At 43.2% G+C, this 14,271-nt stretch overlaps 1 protein-coding gene across 2 annotated transcripts in view; it reads right to left on the bottom strand.

The window, feature by feature from the left end:
- The window catches only part of LOC149450216 (serine/threonine-protein kinase TNNI3K), a 452,856-nt gene that overhangs the window by 203,950 nt on the left and 234,635 nt on the right, over positions 1-14,271 (bottom strand). For both annotated transcript variants that reach the window (XM_089692165.1, XM_089692163.1), the window contains one exon: positions 13,050-13,182. In XM_089692165.1, the coding sequence (XP_089548291.1) occupies positions 13,050-13,182 (133 nt within the window). The remainder of the gene's footprint in view (positions 1-13,049; positions 13,183-14,271) is intronic.

Here is a 14,271-nt window from a genome sequence, read left to right as displayed (position 1 = left end):
GTAATGTTTACTATCTTTACTCCAAACACTCCACACAGTTACTCTGCCCACTCCAGAAAGTTACTCTGCCCAGTCCAACCTTTTCACAGTTACTCCAGCCACTCCACCCAGTTACTCCGCCCACTCCAGTTGTAGACTACTGGTGGAGGCAAGAACACTTCACACAATTTCCCCAGAAATTCTAGCTTTTCTATTTTTTTATGTATTATTATATTTACAACTTATTAACCCCGCAAAAGTTTCCTGAGCTGTAATAATTTATCAGGAGTTCTCCAAGACATGAAAATTTCAAGGGTTTCTCTGTATTACAAAGGCTGAAAAAGGCTGATCTAAGGAATTCTTGGTAGTACTTACGTGGCCCAATGGCTTGTGTCACACTGGTGGCAGATCAGTTGATCTACCAGGATGCTTATTCTGTGTGTTGATAGACTATTCATGGTTACAGTTTGGAACAGAATGATGGGAGAAAGACAACCATGTTGTGCTTCATGTCATCAGGATGTTCTCTATAATTTGGGATTAGCCAAGATATGGCTACAACCACCGTATACAAATCCACTGCGCAGATTTGATGGTGAGCCAGATAAACAAACAGCCAGACCAGGGGCGGACTGACCATTTGGAAACTCGGGCACTGCCCGAGGGCCCGAGGTCAGTACGGGGCCCCATGAGATACCCCTGGTACCTTTTTCATAGGCTTTTTTGAGTTTGGGCAAGGACACAGGGGCCCCATGATCCCCTATTGCCCGGGGGCCCCCATGAGTTGTCAGTCCGCCCCTGAGCTAGACCAATAAATACCTAAGCAGGTAGAAAGAGTCAGCACTCCAGGAGTGAGAGACTAAAGCCAGCCATACATGGATTGAAATTTGGCCAGTTAAGCAGATAATAAATTTCGATCCATGTATGGGCACCCTAGTTGTACAGAAGTCAATCCATCGATCAACTCGTGTAAAGCCAGCCTGTTGGGTTTTTCCCAGATGATTAGTGATGCAAGCTGTAGCCGGAAACACTAATCATTGTGTTCCGCCAGCTGTAGCTGGAAACACTAATCATTGCGTTCCGCCAGCTGTAGCCGGAAACACTAATCATTGCGTTCCGCCAGCTGTAGCCGGAAACACCAATCATTGTGTTCCGCCAGCTGTAGCCAGAAACACTAATCATTGCGTTCTGCCAGCTGTAGCCGGAAACACTAATCATTGTGTTCTGCCAGCTGTAGCAGGAAACACTAATCATTGTGTTCTGCCAGCAGGGAAGCCTCCCTGCTGGTAGAACACAATAGTGCTGTGGGAGGGATTCCTTTATCAACACTGACTGTGTTGTTGGGGTATCGAACAACTTTCTTTCCTTCCACCAGTGGAAAAACATTGCATGATCTATAGCCTAACTAAAGCTGGGTATACTACACTAGTAGTTTTTTCTTTTTATTCAACAAGCAGGTTGGTCGCAAAAAACCTCACAGATCTCTGCATCCACACACGCGATGTGGATATGGGAATCTCCCCCACTCTTCTATTGTATTCTGACAGCCCCTCCCCAGAATACACTGACCAACGCTGCAGCCATTGGCTGCCAGTACTGATTGAATGCTGGTTTTCCAGCAGGACCGTACAACAGAAGCCGGTCTAATGACCCAATTCTGTTGAACAAAGAGGGGACAAAAAAGAAAGAACTTCAGCCAGTTCCTCCTTTGTGTTTATGTGTAGTAATACTATTATTTTCTATATAATGTTGCACTGCAGATTTTAGAGGTTCTGTTTTTCCAGGGGACGAGATTATGTTGGTTTTCCATTTGAAAAAACAGTGAATTTAAGTAGTGAGAGCCTATGTACTGATATGTATAAATTCATGACAACTGCTAGAATTTCAGGATTTAGGATCAAAATGTATAAAAAGTAAATGCAGATAGAGAATATCCTCATTTAACCCAGTTATGCAGAAAAAAAATCCTAAATGCATCTTTAAATAGTAGCTTAGTATGTCTTTATATTAACATCCTGTAGGTCCCTGCACAAGAGGGTCCAGAGATGAAGGAGCAGCATTTCAGGGTAATGTGCTTCATTACACAGTACACAGGGAGCTAGCATGGTGAAGGCAGTCCAAGACAAAGGTACTGCTGAGTATGTGTATATATATATATATATATATATATATATATATATATATATACACACACACACACACACACAGTATATATACACAAGGGGCGTTCAAGTCAAACTGGGACTTTTGAGTTTATAAAATAAAAGAACAAATTTCAAGGAGTGAGTACTGCATTTATTTTTCGTCATACTCTCCTGCTACATTTATACACTTATCCCAGCATTTAACTAATGCCTGGAAAGCCACAGCTTAGAAAGATTTGTCAGTACACCTGAACCATCCTAGGACAACCTGCTTCACGTCATCACATTTGTGTTCACCGTTCCCACAGAAAGATTTGTCTCTTGTGCAATTTCACGACAGGTTATGTTTCGATTAAGCAGGATCAGGTGTTTCACGTGCTGAATGTTCACAGGAATGACTGCTGTTGGCTGGGAACCACCATGACCGGGATCGTCACTGACAGACGTATGGCCATCTTTGAAATGTTTACACCAGGGGTCTCCAAACTTTTCAATCAAAGGGTCAGTTTATTGCCTTTCAGTCTTTAGGGGAGCTGGATTGGGGCCAGTGGCCGTAGAAAATGTCCCAGGCCCAGTATCAGGTAGAATAAACATGGCCTCGGGGTTGGTGTTCAGTAGGAGGAGTAGTGTCCCATCATTGGTATCAATGGAAGGAATAGTGCCCCATCATTGGTATCAATGGAAGGAATAGTGCCCCATCATTGGTATCAATGGAAGGAATAGTGCCCCATCATTGGTATCAATGGAAGGAATAGTGCCCCATCATTGGTATCAATGGAAGGAATAGTGCCCCATCATTGGTATCAATAGAAGGAATAGTGCCCCATTATTGGTATCAATGGAAGGAATAGTGCCCCATCATTGGTATCAATGGAAGGAATAGTGCCCCATCAATGGTATCAATGGAAGGATTAGTGCCCCATCATTGGTATCAGTGGAAGGAATAGTGTCCCATCATTGGTATCAGTAGGAATTCAGCCTTGGGCTGCAGTTTGGAGACCCCTGGTTTACACCATTTAAATGTCTTCCTGTGGCTGAGCAGAATACAGAAGTGTTCTCTAGATATCCGTGTGTTTTACACCTTTGTTCATAAGAAACTTCATCACCACACACCGTTCCATGCACACGCTAACACTGTTTCCTGACATCATGATTAACGATCTCTGGACTGGCCTCCGACATATGCGCTGCCTATCAGTAACAGGACACACTTGCCACTTGGGCAGCACAGTGGCTAAATGATTAGAACTTCCACCTGGCAGTATTAGCATTGTCAGTTCAGATCCCAGCCACAGCACCAGCTGCCTGGAGTTTGCATGTTCTCACTGTGCCTGCGTGGGTTTCCTCCAGTTTCCTCCGACTCTCCAAAGACATGCTGGTAGATTAATTGGATCCTGTCTAAATTGACCCTAGTATGTGTATGTATGAATGTAAGTTACGGACTTTAGATTGTACACCTCTTGAGGGTTAGGGACTGATGTGAATGTACAATATATCTGTAAAGCGCTGCATAAGTTGAGAGCGTTATATAAGTACCTGAAATAAATAAATACTACTGCACAAAGTACCATCATGCTAACATCCCTTTTTATACCTGTAAAATTAAAAGTCCTGGTTTTACTTGAACGCTATATATATATATATATATATATATATATATATATATATACCGTATTTTCCGGCGTATAAGGCGACTGGGTGTATAAGACGACCCCCTAATTTTCCAGTTAAAACATTTTGGTTTTGGGCTATACTCGCGGTATAAGACTACCCCCCTTCCGAGACCCCCCAACACCATTTAAAAACATCCGATTTTTTAATTGAAATGGTTATGACTTACCGGTACTTAAAATCCTTCAAAATCCTCATGTTCATCCTCTGACATCATAAGTTCATGAATGACATCTTGTGATACATTTGTAAGACAGTCATCATATGGATCAAATTCCAAATCAGATGGTTACCGCTGGATGTGCAGTAATACGGCAGCTTCGGCTACATACAGTACACAGTATATATACAGCCCGCTGGATGTGCGGTAATACGGTAGCTTCGGCTACATACAGTATACAGTATATATACAGCCCGCTGGATGTGCGGTAATACGGTAGCTTCGGCTACATACAGTATACAGTATATATACAGCCCGCTGGATGTGTAGTAATGTACATACAGTATACCACGCTGAGCCAAGCTGGCTCAAAACAAATGTCCCTATGACAGATTAATCTGTCAGCCCGCTAAAGGTGCGGTATATACAGTATACTAAGCCAAGCTTTTTCAAAACGTACCGGTACGTTCAGGGCCCAGGGTCAGCAGGGGGCCCCATGAGATGCCCCTGGTACCTTTCATAGGCTTTTTTGGGTGTGGTTTGAGTGTGAGCGAGGACATAGGGGCCCTATGATCCCCTATTGCCCAGGGGCCCCATGAGTTGTCAGTCCGCCCCTGGGCACGTCCCTACTGTAATCAGCCCCTTGGATGCGTGTATGTACGGTAGCTGCAGCTACATACAGTATACACTGGGCCAATCACGGTGAGTGATGTATTCTACTAATGAATACAAAGCCTGCTCGGATTGGTTGAGGTAGTGACATCATCAGCCCACCTCTCTGACTCAGCCAATCCGAGCAGGCTTTGCATTCATTAGTAGAATACATCACTCGCCGTGATTGGCCCAGCGTATACTGTATGTAGCCACAGCTACTGTACATACACACATCCAGCGGGCTGATTACCGTAGGGACGTACCGGTATGTTTTGAAACCGCTTGACTCAGTATACTGTATATACCGCACATCCAGCTTGCTTCAGATTAATCTGTCATAGGGACATTTGTTTTGAGCCAGCTTGGCTCAGCGCGGTATACTGTATGTACATTACTGCACATCCAGCCAGCTTGACCCAAACAAACTCAAAGTTCACATTTTATACCCCGCGTATAAGACGACCCCCAATTTTTGGGGTATATTTTTAAGTATAAAAAGTAGTCTTATACGCCAGAAAATACTGTGTGTATATATATATGTATGTATATACTTTTGCAACTGCAGAGGGTCCTTAGGGGTGGGGTTGGAAGAAAAGATGGTCTTTTGCTTCACAAACATTTCCCATGTATTTTGGGAGTTTCAAATGCGCCTGTCATTAGGGCTTGAATGTCTGCATGAAAAACATAACTTACTATGCTGTGGTATTCTCTGCAGCAGATAGGTGTATATAGCCCAGCTTAGTTAAAGATAGTTATTTAGAGGTTGTATAATAAATTACCATATCACCCAGTAGATGGCCTCTATTCAGTAGCCAAAAAAGACATGCACAAAAAGGGGGGTTGTGAAAAGAAATTCACAGAGAAAGTGGCTACATTATGAACAGAGTGTGACAATCAGAAAAATTTCCAAAAATTATGCTTTATTACATATACAAGTTTGACATTTGGGCAATCGCCCTGGTTTACCATCACCTCAGTATGAGACAATACACACAGACCTAAAACCATATAAAATGACACCAAGACCGGTCCAAATACTTGTGCAACAAAGACAGTGACTACTAGAGCCTAAAGTCTTTGTAGCACTGGCTCACAGGTGAACACTTCCCACAGGAGGTGTATGCAAAAATTATACCATAGGTATACCATGTAACATGTTGTAAATATGTAGACATATGCTACTACCAAAATGGTTATATCCCAAGCAGGGAGTGTCAAAACATTACACTATAGATATAAAATATCACATGTATGCAGTGCAGCAAGCACAGTATGCATCAAAAAGAGAAGCATGCCTCTAGGCCTATAAGAGACAAAAAATGAATGTCATACATAAAATGCAGTACACTCCTATGCCGGCACATGTGGTTGGGGCCCATTCATCTGTAATATAAGCGACTGTTTCCTTAGGGCTCTTAAATGAGAATAAGCCCCATTTGTTACCAGGATGGAAGGATAGATGCAAATAGCAGAGCACTGCTTGAAATGGTTTCTTCACCACTATATGTGGACTACACACCACTTTCTGTAAGGAAAACAAGACAAATCCCAATAAATCTTCTGCCTGTTGAGATACACGTGGTATATCCTGTTTCCTATGAAAAGCACCAGCACTGAGGCAGGCTTAAGCAGCACAGGTGCCGAGAAGAGGCTGGAACCCGCGGTATATCGGCTGATGTCAGCGGTTGTTCCCTGGCCTCTCTGGCCTTGTAAGGCAGTACCTATGAAGGACATCTTTTCCTCTCCTACTATCCATTGCGCAGGTGGATGGGGACATCATGGTGCTTTTCATAGGAAACAGGATATACCACGTGTATCTCAACAGGCAGAAGATTTATTGGGATTTGTCTTGTTTTCCTTACAGAAAGTGGTGTGTAGTCCACATATAGTGGTGAAGAAACCATTTCAAGCAGTGCTCTGCTATTTGCATCTATCCTTCCATCCTGGTAACAAATGGGGCTTATTCTCATTTAAGAGCCCTAAGGAAACAGTCGCTTATATTACAGATGAATGGGCCCCAACCACATGTGCCGGCATAGGAGTGTACTGCATTTTATGTATGACATTCATTTTTTGTCTCTTATAGGCCTAGAGGCATGCTTCTCTTTTTGATGCATACTGTGCTTGCTGCACTGCATACATGTGATATTTTATATCTATAGTGTAATGTTTTGACACTCCCTGCTTGGGATATAACCATTTTGGTAGTAGCATATGTCTACATATTTACAACATGTTACATGGTATACCTATGGTATAATTTTTGCATACACCTCCTGTGGGAAGTGTTCACCTGTGAGCCAGTGCTACAAAGACTTTAGGCTCTAGTAGTCACTGTCTTTGTTGCACAAGTATTTGGACCGGTCTTGGTGTCATTTTATATGGTTTTAGGTCTGTGTGTATTGTCTCATACTGAGGTGATGGTAAACCAGGGCGATTGCCCAAATGTCAAACTTGTATATGTAATAAAGCATAATTTTTGGAAATTTTTCTGATTGTCACACTCTGTTCATAATGTAGCCACTTTCTCTGTGAATTTCTTTTCACAACCCCCCTTTTTGTGCGTATATAGCCCAGCTACCTGAATCCTGGAACAGGCAAAGTGGCTGCTGCCCTGTAAAAACCCTCACACACCCCTGCTGACAGATCCATGCAGCACAGTGCTGCACAAAAACCTCAGCACAATAACCTCTCTTTTCCCCGATCCTTTTAAGCCTTGATGAAGTGGACTCTTTAGTGGAAATATCTTTCATTTGGTACCATGTACCTGCTGCTCTACCCTTTCCTTCTAGCACTAAAAATCCAACAAAGGAGTAATCTTTGTGTCAATATTCAAAACAATCTATATGTGAAAATTCCCCTGCACAAAAATATTACTCAAAAAAAAAAAAAGTACTACAGGACCAACACCAAAACAATGAATAGTGTCTTTGGAGCTGCTACCACCAAAAAGTGCACATCACCAGGGGTGTACTTAGGTTTTGTGCTGCCCTAGGCAACACAAAAATTGGTGCCCCCCACAGAAAAAGCCTGACAATGACCAAGAGCACCCCTGCTCTCCACCCAAGCCTTCCACTACCACTGCCCCCCATACACCAGCCACCATCCCCCATTGCGAGAGAGAGAGAAAGACACTCACCTTCACAGCTCTGGACATCCCCGGGAACAAGAGTCGGGCTGTGCATACACCGTCATGATACCCCCAGCATCTCTCAGAACCCACCAGGTCCCCATGCCGCATGTGACCCTTCTTCTGTCCTTTCATCCAAGGGGCAGGGCTGCCCCCCCCTTAAAAATGCCACCCTAGGCAAATACCTTGTTTGCCTTGTGGTAAATACACCCCTGCACTTCACTAGACCTTTAAGCAATAATTATGCAAAAAATAGTGAAGCACTCCACTCTATATACTGTAATGTACGATATTATCGAAAATAAAATCAAGTACTGAACCAATATCCACAAAAAAAGTGAAACAATTCCTGTGCTTGTCATTATATACAACGCAAGTTTGCATAATATTACTTGATATGCCAAAAAAAAATACAGGTACGCTTATCAATAGACTTCAAAATAGTCTCTTCAGATGCACTGAAGAGATATCATAAAAAAGTGAAACACATACTGTGAACTAAAATAAAAGTGAACTAAAATAAAAGAGGTGTTCCCCTCAGACGACGTGCGGGTGCACGAAATGCGTAAGGAGGAGCCAATAACACCGTGACGTCGCGCCGCCGCAGCAACGTGGAGCTCCGGCGGCCATCTTTGACTGTGGACGGTTAGTCCCATTTGCACACACTGTACACAGCGATTTGCTCTGTTTTACCTGCACCAACTTACCTGGATGTCTGATGATTTATCTGGATGTTTTATCTTACCTAATTAAACAAGTAATTACTACACTATGGGTATTCTTCTACTTTAACTCCCTTGGGGAGTATTAATTTGCAGACAACCCAGCATCCAGTTTCCAGAGAGGGAGCCTCCTGTATACCTGTTGAGCTGCACCTATCCATCCCTTAAAGGGAACTCTGGCACCCTTTTGATCCACATCAGAAGCCCCAGGACCAGGGGCGGACTGACAACTCATGGGGCCCCCGGGCAATAGGGGATCATGGGGCCCCTGTGTCCTTGTCCAAACTCAAAAAAGCCTATGAAAAAGGTACCAGGGGCATCTCATGGGGCCCCCTACTGACCCCGGGCCCTCGGGCAGTGCCCGAGTTTCAAAATGGTCAGTCCGCCCCTGCGCAGGACCCACATACCTGGCAAAGGATCTCCACCCCATTTCTGCCCCCATTTGGATGACCTTTGATGACATCAGGAGTTTATATATATTTATGCGCATTTTATTATGCGTTCCGGTGAGTGCGCATTTTTTCTACATCTAATCGCACCGAATTAAGAGAAATCGCAGAATTCCTATGAATACAGTATCTCTACGAACACTTACAGTCAACTATGAGCTTTTATTCATGTATCATTATATGTACCTTATTTTAATTTATTGATCTTAGTGCTGCATTTTTCTTTTATTTTGGTTAATTGAGGTTTATTGGTTACCTTTAGTGCTTAGCGGCTCGCATTTGTATACTGTACTGTGAACTGTATGTATGAAGTCCCAATCAATCAAAAATCCCACAATGTATGCTGATGACTTCTTTGTGATTTTCAGTCTATATATACAATGTGTGACCAACCACATGACTTAGTGGTTCAGTATTTGTTTTTATTTTTTAAATATGGCACGTTATAGAGTGTGGAGCACTTGATTATTTTTTGAATATCCAACACAAAAAAAAAGAAAAGAAAAAACAGGAGCTTCCTTTTGAATCATTGAACATTATGTTGGGTTATCATGTACCTTCTAATGAATTCAAGCTACAGTATATTAAAAAATAAAAAAGTTGTATGTAGAAATTTCAGATCTTCTTCTCATTAAACTTTAGAAATCGTTATAACATTTTATCACATCTAACTTAAAAAAATAAAATACCGTATGCAAATAACAGCGTGGGAGTATGTGATTAAGCGCAGAAATTGTAGGTTCAAATTTGATAAGCATATAATTATAATTGAACACCAATCAGTCCTCATTGCTTTAGATCCAGAAACACTTTTTTTTTTTTAAGGAAAGATAAATATGCATGTAAATGTATAACATTCCAAATATTTATACTGTGTCAGACTTCATCTCTCAAATGCCCGTTAGATCCTTCAAATCATTGCAGGAGAAGCAAATAGCGCCTTAGATTATTTTAGCACTAATCATAGTTTTGACAATTTTTGTCTAAATTGGAAGCAAAACACTGAAAAAGGAAAAAAAAATTGGGAGCATAACATATTCTCAAGTATTTAAAGCTGAACTTAGGTCAGCATTTAAAATTTGTCGTTAGGGTGCCCCTGGCACCCCCACCATACATTATTCATGAATTACTGATTGTTTAGTTTAGGGGAGTGTAATGCAAAGGAAAACTTACCTTACTGGAGTGGGAACTGGTGATTCCTCCTCGCTTCCACTCCAGTACTAGAATGTGGATGGACCTTTGACATCATCATGAAACGTTTATATCTGCATGTGGCCTCGTACGCTAGGTATAGTTTCCATCACTAGAGGTGCAAGCTGTACTGTCTGCTTAGTAGTGTTGCATAATACTGAGTCTACCAGACAGAACTTGCCTGACCGACATCAAACAAGATATTTGCAGTACTGTGAAACGTGCACAATGCTCCCGTGAGCCAGAGACCATACAATTGATGTCTACATTTTAGGAAAAAGTATTTATTATTATAATACTATTAGATCATTCTGGCATGTGTCCTACTGACACAACCGAGGTTTGTTTTTTATTAACTAGCTAAAGTATACTTCACAACAGACATAATGCCCCTTCACTTTTTAGACAGGGCTTGGTTCTTCTGTAGTATCCAATAAGCAAGGCCTTGAAATTTCCACTCGCCTGCTTGCCAATGGCGAGTGGAAATTATGGTGGGGGAGAGTGTGTCCCCAGGGCTGTCTTGCTGAGCAGGCTCAGAGCTCAGGCCAGATCTGTCACTGGGAGCCGTCAGACTGCTCAATAGCTGAGCGCAGTGAAAGCAGAGGAAAGAGTGTGTGCTGTGCTCTCTGCCTCCCCCTAGAGTGCAGTACCCGGCTCTGTGAGTGAACAACAAAGTACTGCAACTTTTTATAGGGTGTGTGTGTGTGTGTCTACCTAATTTCAGCTCACTCTGGTCACATGATCCTCTATGTCAGCCAGTAGTGGCTTCAGGGGAGAGGAAAGAGCACTTAACAGCGTGCGTGCGTGTGTGTCTGTGTATGCATGTACATGTGTCTGTGTGTATGTACATGTGTGTATCTGTACATGTGTCTGCATGTATGTACATGTATGTGTGTGTGTACATGTGTCTGTGTGTACGTGTGTGTATGTACGTATATGTGTCTGTGTGTATGTACATGTGTCTGTGCGTGTGTATTTCTGTGTATGTACATGTATCTGTGTGTATGTATGTCTGTACGTGCCTGTGTGTGTATACATGTGTCTGTATGTGTGTGTGTGTAAATGTGTCTCTATGCGTGTGTGTACATGTTTCTGTGTGTGTATGTACATGTCTGTGTGTGTGTACAGGTGTCTATGTTTGTGTGTGTTTGTTGGTGGCAAGTACCTCTTAAGGACTGGCTAGTAGCTCAAGACTTGAAATTTTAAGCCCTGCAATAAGGTACCCCTAAGACTCCATTCACAGTAGCGTGATTTCCTCCATGACTAAACCCTGTGGGTGGGGTGAAACGCATCAGTGGCGTGGCCTTGTTGGAGTCAGGCTTAGACTGCTTCCATTCTATTGACCATTGGGTTTTGTTGGTGTGCGGGTCTTGGAGCTTTTCTCCTGTGTGCATTTTATATATCACGCCAGGATGGGCTCTTCCCAAGCCTGCACCCTCAATGTGAGACACTGGATTTGGGCATACAAGAACCTAGTGAGGCACCCCCAGTTTGGCTTCCCAGTGTGATTTCAGATGCATGACACTGGAAATCACATTATTTTCAATGGTGTCTGTTCACATCAATGCAACTCACCACGGAGTGATTTTGGAAAAGGTTTCTGTACTACGTTGGTGCAGCTCCAGTGCAATTTTGGCCCCATAGAATATGCAAACCACATACAAGTTGCACTACATAATCGCACTGAAAATCATATCAAAATCAGATGTGAACCTCACCTCAAAGTGATACTAAAGGTTCTGTTTTTTATTTTTATTTTTTTAAATAACAAACATGCCATACTTACCTGCTGTGTGGTATGCGTTTTGCATAGAGCAGCCCAGATTCTCCTTTTCTCAGATCCCCTGCCAGCAGTTCTGACTCCTTCTTCCTCTAGGGTGTCCCCATAGCAAGCTTCTTGCTATGGGGGCACCCAAGGAGGTGTGCTCCCAAGCCACTGCTGCATGTGTCCATTCACACATAGAGCAGCGGCTCAGCCCCTCCCTGTCCCCTCTCTCTCCTCATTGGCTCATTGGCTGTGATGGACAGCAGAGGGAGCCAATGGCTCCTACTGCTGTCTCAGACAATGAGAAGGAAGAGACCCGGGACAGTTGAGGTTCTCATATTCCTCGCAGGATCTTGATGAGGCTGAGGTAAGTATTGGGGGGGCTGGGGGCGCTGCTGCACACAGAAAAGTTTTCAATCTCATGCATAGAATGCATGAAGGTAAAAACCTTGAGCCTTTACAAACACTTTAAAGTGGAGTTTCACTCACCCTGTCAAAAAAAAAAAAAGTCAACAGCTACAAAAACAAAAACAGCCACTTACCTGTCCCTCGGTCCCGTGGTGTGTGCCCCGCAGCCCTATTCACCGGCCGTCCTGTATTCCAGGAGGCTGGCATCTTCAGCGTGGGCAACCAGCTGTGACAGCTTGCGGCTTCACAGCCGGGTGCCCACTGCACATGCGCGAGTAGCGCTGCACTTCGAGAATGGTCCTGTAGTCTTCTGGGACCTGTCACATGTCCCAAAAGACTACAGGGAGGGAGGACACCTTCCACTTCCGGTCGCCTAGGTGATCGGACTGGAAGTGGGAGCGGGTACCTGTCAAATTCGGGTACCTGCTCCCCCACCCCCCAAAGGTCCCAATCCTTAATGGGGAGCGGGGGAGCAGTCCTTAAAGCAGAACTTCCCCTTTTGGGCTTTAAGGTCTCTAAAAGCATAACTATGAGTAAACCATTTAACATTACAGGATTTACTCAGAGCCAGGAGGTAGCTTGGCTTCTGTTTAGAAAAGGCAACACATTACATTTTTCAGAGGCTGCTGGGACAAGTAAATGTATAAATGTTGTAAAAAGTGAAGTTCTACTATACATCCAATGTGGTGACCCATGCCCATTGCCCAGTGGAAGGAAATAATGATGATAACTGAAGCAGAATACGCTAGGGATCATAGGCAAATCAAACACTCTACCTGGTTTTAGATGAGCAAATGGGATTTCGCCAGTAAGAAGTTCCCAAAGGCAGAGGGCATAGCTGAACATGTCGGCCTTTATGGTGTAGCGTGTAGACTGGCTGAAAACCTCCGGTGCCATCCAACGAAGATTCTATGAATAAAGAAGCTATTGTTATATTCATCAGTGTCAGGCAACAGGTCCTCCTTGGTTTATAGAATGCATTGTACAAGTCCCCCTCCATCATTTTCGTTGCTATTGATCCAAAGAACCTTCTACTGCCTTTATACAATTCTATGCAAAAAATCTAATGTTTATAGATACTCCTATACAAAAGAAGATAGCTTTGTAACATTGCACTACTATTTAATTCAATACAGATATAAAGTTATTAAATAAAGAAGCATACATCAAGAAAGCATTGCAAATATAAATGGTTATTAGAGTGTGTGTCTAGACAAAGTGAAAAAATAATAACTTCTGCAATACATACACAGTTCCCTATGTTCAGACCCTTTAAAAATGCTGCAAGTAGAATCATACCTCCAGACTTCCTTTTCTTCAGATGATTGGAAAAAGCAGTTCAATTTTTACTCATAAGTTGTCTCCTCCTACTTCTAAGGAAATAGCTATGAGACATTGTGCTTACGGAATCGGACCCCAGTAGACCTCCATCGGAGGTACCCCTCCACTCCAAGTGAGTGTTGGAGGTGTAGTGAAGAGGTAGGCTCCCCATTACACAGTTCCTCTGGTGCTGGTGATCCCTGGGTTTGTCTCGAAGGACATCCTGCAGCCAGGGCTGCTGTTAAAAACTACGAGGCCTCATACAGCAACCTGACAAGGCGGCGCCCCCCTCCCCCCAAGAGAATAAAAAAACAGTTTGATATTCTTCAGTTATGAATGAACGTAGTAAGTGATCGGTACCAAACACTCATTGTGTTCATTGAGGAAAGGAAAGGACTGGAAAATGTATCATTTACTGGACCCTTACCCCTACTCTCCATCCTGGAGAATCCTATTGTGTGCTTGAAACTGCCAGTGGAAAGAAGAAGAGGGAAGCTTGCAGCACTGTGGAGGTGGGGGCACATCCGGGGTCCTGGGCAGCAGGGGGAAATGTATTGGCATAGGGAGGCTGATGGGTGCAGTAGGGGGCAAGTACTGGAACCGATCCGCTGTATGGCTTTCTCTGTAGCAGCTGAAAACCAGCAGGTGGCAGAGGAGAAGAAGCCAGCTTTCCAGCTG

This window comes from Staurois parvus, unplaced genomic scaffold (assembly GCF_062004578.1).
Source record: "Staurois parvus isolate SC_StPar_1 unplaced genomic scaffold, SC_StPar_1.0 ptg000578l, whole genome shotgun sequence".
NCBI lineage: Eukaryota > Metazoa > Chordata > Amphibia > Anura > Ranidae > Staurois > Staurois parvus.
This window is presented reverse-complemented; position numbering and strand designations above follow the sequence as displayed.